The sequence below is a fragment of the Rhinopithecus bieti genome, unplaced genomic scaffold (genome assembly GCF_001698545.2).
Source record: "Rhinopithecus bieti isolate Rb0 unplaced genomic scaffold, ASM169854v2 scaffold_5626, whole genome shotgun sequence".
In the NCBI taxonomy this organism is placed as follows: domain Eukaryota; kingdom Metazoa; phylum Chordata; class Mammalia; order Primates; family Cercopithecidae; genus Rhinopithecus; species Rhinopithecus bieti.
In genome coordinates, this window is record NW_016805666.1 from 5,027,990 (window position 1) to 5,038,372 (window position 10,383).

At 35.7% G+C, this 10,383-nt stretch overlaps 1 protein-coding gene across 1 annotated transcript in view; it reads left to right on the forward strand.

Moving 5' to 3' along the window:
* Positions 1-10,383, forward strand: part of CCDC50 (coiled-coil domain containing 50) — a 63,696-nt gene extending 53,313 nt beyond the window's left edge. Inside the window, exons 7-11 of the mRNA XM_017873371.1 lie at positions 417-461; positions 558-662; positions 2,521-2,600; positions 7,829-7,935; positions 10,166-10,383. Coding sequence (XP_017728860.1) covers positions 417-461; positions 558-662; positions 2,521-2,600; positions 7,829-7,935; positions 10,166-10,185 — 357 coding nt within the window. The 3' untranslated portion in view covers positions 10,186-10,383. The remainder of the gene's footprint in view (positions 1-416; positions 462-557; positions 663-2,520; positions 2,601-7,828; positions 7,936-10,165) is intronic.

Genomic DNA, 10,383 nt, shown 5'->3' on the forward strand with positions numbered 1-10,383 from the left:
TAAGCAAAGTTGAAGACAAAATTTAGATATATTGATGGGTATTGTTTTTTGTGTGTGTGAATTTAGTCCATCTTGAAATTATATTAATAGTCCTCTATCAATTGAGAAACCTTTTTTTTTAATGAGTGGAAAAATCAAGACAATACGAATAAAGTATCCAGTTTTGCTTAGTGAGTGAACATTAACAATGAAGTCCATAACTCCATCTCTCCATCTCCATGATAGTTCTCCATGACCCTGCTGTAGGATTTGATAAAATCTAGAGTTCCTACTCTGGTTGGTGAAAGCCTACCAACTGATTATCAACCTCAGGAATGTGTGTCACAATTATTTTCATAAACCAGCGTGATTTGTACAGGATATGTACAACATAGACTCCAATTAAATTCTTTGTTTTTGTATTTTTGATATCATAGGCTACCCAGGTGGACATGAGAGCTGCTCAAGTAGCTCAGGATGAAGTAAGTTAATGAGTTTAGCTGATATTCTTTGGAAATATCCTAGTATATTTCTATCTGCAACTCTGCAGTTAATGATATTGACTGTATTTTGTTTAGGAAATCGCTCGACTTCTAATGGCTGAAGAAAAGAAAGCTTACAAAAAAGCCAAGGAGCGGGAGAAATCATCTTTGGACAAAAGAAAGCAAGACCCTGAGTGGAAGGTAGTGTTTTGTTTGTTTTCTAATTAGAAATAACATTAGAAATGAAAAGGGGACTCTGCTTTTAAGTTAAGCTCTGCAAATATAGTTAGGATATATGGATATATAAATTATCTGTATTGCATATGTGAATCTGATCTGAGAAGTTTCCATCAGCATGAAAAATCTCTGAATTTTGAAAATATGTAAAAGTTACTGCTAAGAATGAAAACTCATTCTGTTCCCTTTAAGACTGAAATGCAAGTACTTCTGGTCATGAACAGTCTTAGTTTTCATATACAGTACTTTGATTATAGAGGAATGTAGCATTTTCACATGCTTTCATATTTTCACATGCTTTCATATTTTCCACAATGAACTTCTTTTCCCGTCTCTACTTTCTTTGTGCTTACATTATCTTTCATCTCTATCATGTACCCGTTTCTCTTTCCTTTGAAGCAACATGGTTTGTGGCAGACTGAAAGATACATACGTATCACCAACAATTCTTATTTATGTCACAGTGCAAGACCTATCTAGAATGAGTTTGACTGTTATCTTTCCCCTCATTGATCAGAAACGGTAAACAAAATAAGCAGTTACTGCAATTCATTCTGCTGTGGTAGTTGCAAGTTCCAGTTTAGCAGACTTTATTCATCAGTGACAGTGCACAGGGCAACACTTTGGACCTCCATAGAAAGACAAAGACGTTTTTCTGATAGTAGTGTAAAATGTGCAGAGGAAGACAAAGCATAAACAGCTAACAAATAGAAGGTCAAGCTAGGTGGAAAAAGAGTAGAGGAGTAGGGAGAGAATTTGTACAATACAGGGTTTTTAGGGAGGGAGATTAGGCCCAGAAGAATGAAACCTAGGTTGTATATTCCTGATACAGTTGGTGTTTACCACTGGTCTCTCTTGAACAAATACCTCCATTGGGCTTCTGGTCCCACCTCACAGTCTCAGTAATGGTTGTGAGGAAAAAGAAGATGTAGAAACCCTGCTAATAGTATTGCTGTACTCTTTCCTGTTGCTCAGTTACCCAAGTGTTAGTCTCAAAACAATGAACGTATTATTCTCATATTAATTATGTATATTTAGCTCTCTCTTTTAACTAACTCAGTAATGCAGGATTTTTTCTAACATACTGTTTTAGTCAAGGATTCCCAAATACTTCTGTTAAATAAATTAAGCCACAAATAATTGCCCAGGAGTTACTCAGATTCTTTGCTACCTTAACTAGGAAAGGGTAAGTATTTAAGGATGATAAATCAAGTGTGTCAGAGGGCAGTGGCCACATCTCTAGCAAGTATCATGACTTCTGTAATTTTTATTTTATGACTGGTACTGATACAGTTCCTCTCTTGGAAAAGTTGACTTGAATGTGCCTTAGTTTACTGGCTGGAAATCAGCCTAAGACAGGTGTGCGGAAAGAAGTTCGAGTGCACAAACCTGGATTCCGTAGACTCTGGGCGTCCACCGGTTCTTGTCAGTTACCGTGTAGCTATTATGTTAATAATCAGTGGCCAAGCACACCCATCTAGGGAAGCGTGTTCCTGTGTGTTTAGCCCATTCCTCTGGCTGCTCTGACCAAGGCTGTCAGATGAGTGGGCTAAATATACCTTCCATGTAAGCCCAAAGCATACCTTTGCAGCTATCAGTTTTTTACGTCTGGAGTGGCTGTATATATAAATATATTATGTTGCTCAAGTAAATATAATTAATCTGAAATTACTGAGGAAGAGCTTGGCATGATAAACATATTTTCTAAACTTCATCTTTCCCTTTGATGATTCTGGATTGTATGTGTTATTCCCTTTGATGATTCTGGGCTGGATGTGTGTGTGTGATTTTTTGTTGGTTTGTTTGTATTTTTTGTCCATAGCCCAAAGCAGCTAAAGCAGCATATTCAAAGTCGAAAGAGAGTGATGAACCTCACCGTTCTAAGAATGAAAGGCCAGCACGGTAAGATGACGCCTGAAAAGGAAAATGAGGAAGTTGACTTTGGGGTAAGGAGATGTCAGTTGCCTAAGAAGAGTGTATGTTTTTTGGAGAGGAGATCCAAAAGTCTGCATTTGTGAGGTAGTGTCAAGATGTTCGGAGTTATTTTTCAAACTTTATTTCCAGTCTTAAATTGAGTTGTGCACATCAAACCAGGATTTTACAAAAGTCGGGGTGGATAAGGAAGGATGTACTTTTTGTTAGGACTGATTCTTACCTCTACATTCACTGAATTTATGCTTTCAGCTTGGGGAATGAGAGTCATTTTAATCTTTCCTAAATAAAATTTCGAGTTGTAAATTTTTACCGGGTTTCATAGCCGCACTGATGTGTGTGTGACATTTGTACATGCTCAAACTCCTTTCTTTCTGAGTCTCAGTGTCCTTGACAAAATCTTGAATGCTTGCAGACTGTCTAAATCCTGCTTGACAGATAGCTGTGGCTATGGTGTACATACTTTCTGATTTATCTCAAACGGTCGTGCGTCATAGTTACGGAGCAGCTGCTGTCTTTCTACCCCATGTTGTCAACATTTAAGTCTCTGGGGAAGTAACCTCTTTTTGTTTTTTAATTGCTTTTTGTTACCTTTCAAAGGAAATCATGATTGGAATGTGAAGAACTGTTAAAAACAAGACAAAAAAGTAACACTAAATTTAACATTTTGAAAACTCTGAATTATTCAAATTTGAATTTTATTCTTGATTATTAGTTATCAATTCTTACAACGTTTATTTCATTGAATAATTGACACTGTTGTTGCTGCTCATGCCCACACTGAAGTTCCTAGACTTGTTTCCTTCAAGTGAATGTATTTAGTGTCCTTAAAAAGTTATCCTCTGTTTTAAAACTCATTTGCTTTCAGAAGATAACCCTTCAGAAAATTACATTGGGTTTGTATTGCTCTGAGAACAATAGTGGCATATTCTGTCTAGTTATGTAAAATCTGTTTCTTTTGTAGCTTTTGGTTAAGCACATACCAAACACTTTTTTAGAACTCTATAGGTTAGTACATTCCCAAAGTATCCAAGTAAAAGAAGCAGCAGCTAATCTGTTCTCACTGAGTAAATACATCTGGATTATTATCCTTTTTTTTTAGTCAAATGAATTTAAATCATCTTTAGGCTGATTCTGCGGTCTTCAAATCCTTGGTCTCTTTAGAATAGTAATACCATTGACAGCATATGTGATGGAACAGTATTGGATGATTTCTTAAGAAAGTTTATTAAAGTCTGAAAACAAGTTTTGTGGAATGTAATACATACTTCAGAAATATTTGGCATACTGAAAGAGTGAATAATCAAATGATCCTGTATTAAAAATGACTACTATAAATGAATGAAAAGTGACTTACAGCTAGTAGAATAGAAATTTTTGTTTTTACCTTAGAGGAACATTTGTCTTTAAATGTCATTTTAGAAGGATTGTTTATATGACAAAAAAAAAAAGTAAGAATTTTATGAAACCTGTATTTTCATTGTTGAAAGTTAAAGCTTATATATCTTGCATATGTAGATACCTTGCACAACTAATATCAGAATGTATGCTTTCTGGTTAGAATCTGTGGTTTTCCTCTTTCACATTTAATCATGGTGGGAAAGTTGAGCTAGCTAGCTATACAGAAGGAGTTGGTTTCAAGGATTGAAAAACATGGCACTTCCTAGGTCAAGATGTTTATTACTGAAGTGTGGTAATAGTAGTAGAGGAGAAACAAATTCTCATCTACAGTTTATAATACTTATGGTCAACAATCCAATTTCTTTGTCTGTTACAGAATTTTCTGCTCTTTGTGTATGTGTGTTTAACCTTTGTTATTATTTTTCAAAAATTGCCATTTTTATTTTAGATTCTGGGGATACATGTGTAGGTTTGTTACAAGGGTATATTGTGTGGTACTGAGGTTTGTACTTTTGACTTTGTCACCCAGATAGTGAACAGAGTACCCAGTAGGAAGTTTTTCAGCCCTTGCCTCCCTCCCTCCTTTTGGAGTTCCCAGTGTCTATTATCCACATCTTTAAGTCCATGTGAACCCAGGATTTAGCTCCCACTTACAAGTAAGAACATGCAATATTTAGTTTTCTGTTTCTGTGTTAATTCACATAGAATAATGCCCTCCAGAAGCATCCATGTTGCAGCAAATGATACGATTTCATTCTTTTTTATGGCTGTGTAGTATTCTATAGTGTATATATACCACATTTCCTTTAATTAACTGTTGATGGGCATTTTCGTTGATTCCATGTCTTAGCTATTTGCCCAGTTAATTTTTGTATAGTTAGTGGAGACAGGGTTTCACCATTTTGGCGAAGCTGGTCTTAAATTCCTGACCTCAGGTGATCTGCCTGCCTTGGCCTCTCGAAGTGCTGGGATTAAGGCATGAGCCACCGCACCTGACCTGGACATTTTAATCATATAGATTCTTCCAACCCCATGAGCAGAGTGCTTTTCCGTTTATTTGTGTCATCTATGATCTCCTAGACTTGATAAACAACTTAAGCATAGTCTCAGGAAACAAAATCCATGTACAAAAATCAGTAGCATTTCTATATTCCAGTAAGGTTCAAGCTGAGAATCAAATCAAGAACTCAATCCCATCTACGATAACCACACACACAGAATACCTAGGAATACTTCTAACCAAGGAGGTGAAAGATCTCTATGAGGAGAACTACAAAACACTATTGAAAGTTTTCTACTGTTTTTAAGGAAATAGAGGATCACTTAGCAATCTGAATTCTAACTCTTGTAACTGGAAAAAATTTCATCCCGTGTTCCAAATTGTTTTAACTACAGGATTTTATAATGGTAATATTGTTATTCTACTTACATTTTTTCCTTAGAAAAAATAAATATTTTATAAATCTCATTTTATTCCTTAAGCATTCTTATGAATGTGAAATACAGTTGTCTCCCATTTTTCATTTATCCAGTATTTACTGAGCATCCTAATAATTGCTCACACGTAATTGGGGTACACATCAGTCAACAAGAATGAACTCTGTCATGTTCTCATGAGTTTGTAATTTAAAAAAATAATTATCCAAATAACTATTACGATTGTGTTAAGTACTATAGATGAAAAGTACAAGATGATAAGAACATAGGGAGACTTCCTGATTTAAGTGTCTAGGAGGGTTTCTTAAATGAATTTTGAAGTGAATTATGAAGTATTTGGCTGTATCACTAAGTTAAAGATGTAAATTATTTCATGAGAAAGGTAGGAAACAGGCAGTCTTAATACAATAAACTATACAACGAAGTATTGGTTAATAAGATTTTTCTAACTTGGATATATATGCCCTTAACTTTAAAAGAATTGTCTCTGGTATAACAAAATAATTTGATGTAGGTCTCTCTCCTGGCAGCAAGATTTGTTCTCTGTGTAACATGAAACTAAGCAGAACAGTATACTTAAGAGCACTGAAGCCATTCTAGCTTGATTTGTTTATCCTTACATGAACATGCTAGAAAACTTCTGGGCATCCTGTGCTTTGTTTCATAACTTTAGCATGCTTTTCCGTGATGATGAGTTGATGGTGAGGCAATAATCATGGATTGTTTTGGTGAGTCCCACTCAACTTCTCTTTCCTGATTTTTGACTGCCTAATGACATTAATAAAAGAGAGAGCAACAGACTGGGTCACTTGAATTACTAACCCTGTTTTCTTGGGCCTAAGTCACTTCTTAAGCCACTTGTTTGCTTTTTGAAGCTAAGTTTTTTAATCCTAGAGTCAGATTGATTTGTCTCAATTTTCTACCAAGTCTTACATTGCTTTTAGAGATAAGTGTTGTAAATATCAGGTATTGAAGAAAACACTATTTAATTTCCAATATTTGTAAACCAATGATTTAAAATAAAATTAGAAAATGTATTATTCACTGTTTCCATTACTTATATGTATATAACAAATGCATGAAATGATATTTGAAAGTATAAGTATAGATACTTATGAAAGTATACTTATGAAAATACACAAATGCGTATATATAAACACACATATATACATATAGTCTTGTATACAGATGATGCTGCTCCTGATAAAAATACACACCTGTGTAGTAGAGCATACTAGAGTAGTTAAGAACACTGGTTTTGAAATCCAGTTGAGTTTGAGGCCTGGGTGTGCCACTTAACAGCTGTGTGAACATGGACAGATTATTTACCTCATCTAACCTAATCTGACTCTAAAATATGTATATGATAGTTAGCATATAGACTCATCCTAAAAGTTAATTGAGATAATCTATGTAGAACCTGTAGCATAGTCCTCAGCACATATACCAGTTTATATCCCATGCTGACCTCTTATGGGTGCTGAATACCTAGGGAAAGATTTATTGCTTGAGGACAAGATAAAAAATTTGAAAACACTTGCTTTTATTTTTACATGACAGAGCCCATTGTACCAAACCAATTTTAACTTTACAAACCTCAGAATACTTATGGCTTCTAGATTTTACATATAAATGTACATAATGGCCTACAGTGTGGTAATATATTTGATAAATCTTAATCTGGTGCTATCCTTTAGTGCAAACTTTGAGTACACCTTTGGGAAATAAAGAATGAGAGGTTTTCTGCTTCAGTGCCACATGTTTGCATAAATCTATGTTAAGTAACTAATAAAAGTTTAGAGTAGTAAAATTTTATTTTAATTTTTTTTTACAAATGTATTACATAGAAGTTGCAAATATATTAAGATCTGTTTTGCCACCTAGTGGATAAAGGAACTTTGATCATGAAATTTTGTTTCTGTTTCCTCCCTCCTTTCTGCCTCCTACCCTTCCTTCTTCTCTTTGTTTCCTTTCCTTTCTTCCTTGACTTTATTATTTTCTTCTTTTCTGTTCTTTATTCTATTTTTTCTTTGACTTGGGAAGATGCACCAAAACAAAGTTTATTTCTTATAAATGGCAGCGGTCACATCATACTAATCTTTGTTTATCTAGCACAGTTCCTAACGTGTCAGTTGTTGAGGAGATACTTGTTTTTATTGAATTATGACATCAAAACAAAGGAACGGGAAGATAAATAATTTGTTCAAGGCTATGCAACTGTCCAAGAACTACAGTGTGAATTCTGAAGCATTTTGGCTTCTGATTTCACGAGAAAATGTTTTTACCTTTCAATCCAATGAGAGGTGAAGTTGTAGTAAGCGTTACTTAGAATGCCCCTTTAAATTCTGGCTTTCTTTTAGGCCACCACCACCTATCATGACAGATGGTGAAGATTCGGATTACACTCATTTTACAAACCAGCAGAGTTCCACACGGCATTTCTCAAAATCAGAGTCCTCTCATAAAGGTAAGAAGAGTATGTATGGTCAAGTTTAGGATCTTTTTTTAAAAAAATATAAGCCTCATGTTGTAGTGGAAAAATCAAATTCTGTGTTCCACTAGAGTGCAAAAATAAGTTATTCTCTCAGCACATTGCTGTAGCACTCCTCAATTATTAAAACAGTAACAAGACAAAAAACAGAAAACAGAACACTCTAAATTGTATGTAAGATATTCTGTTTATTTACATTTTCCTCTAGAAGCTTTCATCAGATTCACTTTTTTTTTTTGAGACAAGAGTCTCACTCTGTCCCCCACGCTGGAATGCAGTGGCATGGTCTCGGCTCACTGCAGCCTCCACCACCTGGGTTCAAGTCATCCTTCCATCTCAGCCTCCCAGGGAGCTGGGATTACAGGCGTGTGCCACCACGCTCGGCTAATTTCTGTTTTTTTTTTTTTTGTAGAGATGAGGTGTTACCATGTCACCCCAGACTAGACTCAAGTAATCCCTCTGCCTCGGCCTCCCAAAGTGCTGGTATTACAGGCATGAGCCACTGCACCCAGCTCTTTCATCAGATGCTTAAAGGGTGATGGTGACCTCCATTTAGATCTGCAGGACTGCATTTTCTACAGTGGCTCTTGTTTCCTATCTGCCCGTGACTCTTATTAATTAGATTTAAAATATGCATGCACAACTCCCACGTAACGTTTATGCAAAAGAAAAATGGAACAAAGCATAAAGAAACAATAGGGATATCTAAACCGGATGAAACCTTTAAAATGTGTTACCAGAAAGGGGTCCCAGTTCAGATTCCAAGAGAAGGTTCTTGGATCTCGTGTAAGAAAGAATTCTAGGGGAATCCATAGAGTAAACTGGTAGAAGCAAGTTTATTAAGAAAGTAAAGGAATAAAGAATGGCTGCTCCATAGGCAGAGCAGCAGTGTGGGCTGCTGGTTACCCATTTTTATGGTTATTTGGTTATATGCTGATTAATACAAGGGGTGTATTATTCAGGAGTTTTCTGGGAAAGGGGTGGGCAAATCCTGGAACTGAGAGTTCCTTCCCTTTATAGACCTTATAGGGTAACTTCTGATGTTCCCATGGCATCTGTAACCTGTCATGGCTGTGGTGGGAGTGTCTTTTAGCATGCTAATGCATTATAGTTAGCATATAATGAGCAGTGAGGACAGCCAGAGTTCAGATTTGTCACCGTCTTGGTTTTGGCCAGCTTCTTTACCACAACCTGTTTTATCAGCAAAGTCTTTATTACCTGTGTCTTGTGCTGACCTCGTATCTCATCCTGTGACCTAGAATGTCTGACCTCCTGGGAATGCAGTCCAGCAGGTCTCAGCCTTATTTTATCCAGCCGCTGTTAAAGATGGAGTCGCTCTGGTTCAGACGCCTCTGACAGACGAACAGTTGGGTTGTATTTGCTCTTGCAAGGATCTGGGTTCACTTATGTACATATTTATGAGAGTTGTAAAATTAAATGCTGAAAAAGATAGTTTCTTATATTGATTTCCTCCTCTACAAAATGGAGGCAGTCTAAATAGAAAGTGTCAGAGTTGTCAGGATCATGAAAGATTACATATGTAATAGAAGTTTGCAGAGTGCAGTAGACTTTGCAAATATATTAGATCTCATTAATTGATGCGTTTTTTGGTTAGGATTTTTGAAGACTTAGGTGATATTGTTAGTATTCATTTCTAAGTCTAATTATAATGTCCCGAAATGTCTTTAAATTACATTTTCTGCTGTTATTTAAAATACCATTGCAAAAATGACACTCTGGAATACTTAAATCAGAATCTCTGGATGGAGGTTGTCAAGCATTTGCATTTTTAAGAAAGCTTCCCTCCCCCCAATTCTGACTTGCATCCCATACTGAGAAGAAGACAAAAGGCATTATTTTAAAAATAAGGTTAGTTGGACATTATAAACATCTTCATCAAAACATCCCACCTCAGCTTCCATCAGTTGGTGGCATTTTCACTGTCCCCGATTTAACAAAGTAGCTCGTATTTTTCTTTCTCAAACTACGTGTATCACCTTTTGAGGGGGACCTTACTGTCTTAGACGTACATTTGATGCATAATACTAAACTAACACATTGATTCTGTGTATACGTCACAATCAAGAGTAAAGTACCATTTGAAATATATAGAAATAAAGTTATTTTACTTGGGCAGGGAGAAAAAGCTGTCTGAGTTTCAAAGGTTTTTCTTTAATTGTGTTTCCTTTTTTCTTCCCCTCCCCAGGTTTTCATTACAAGCATTAAAAACCTAGGAATCTGCCTTGAAAATGGACTCACTATAGCAAATATTACTGGGTGATACAGAATGAATTCTACACTTATTTTTTTCTCCTGTGTTTGCATTCCTGGGATTTATCCTCAAGTATATTTCTGACCATAAATAATTTTTAATTCATTTAAAATATTTTGGTTATTTGTAATCACTTGGGCAGTATAAGAAAA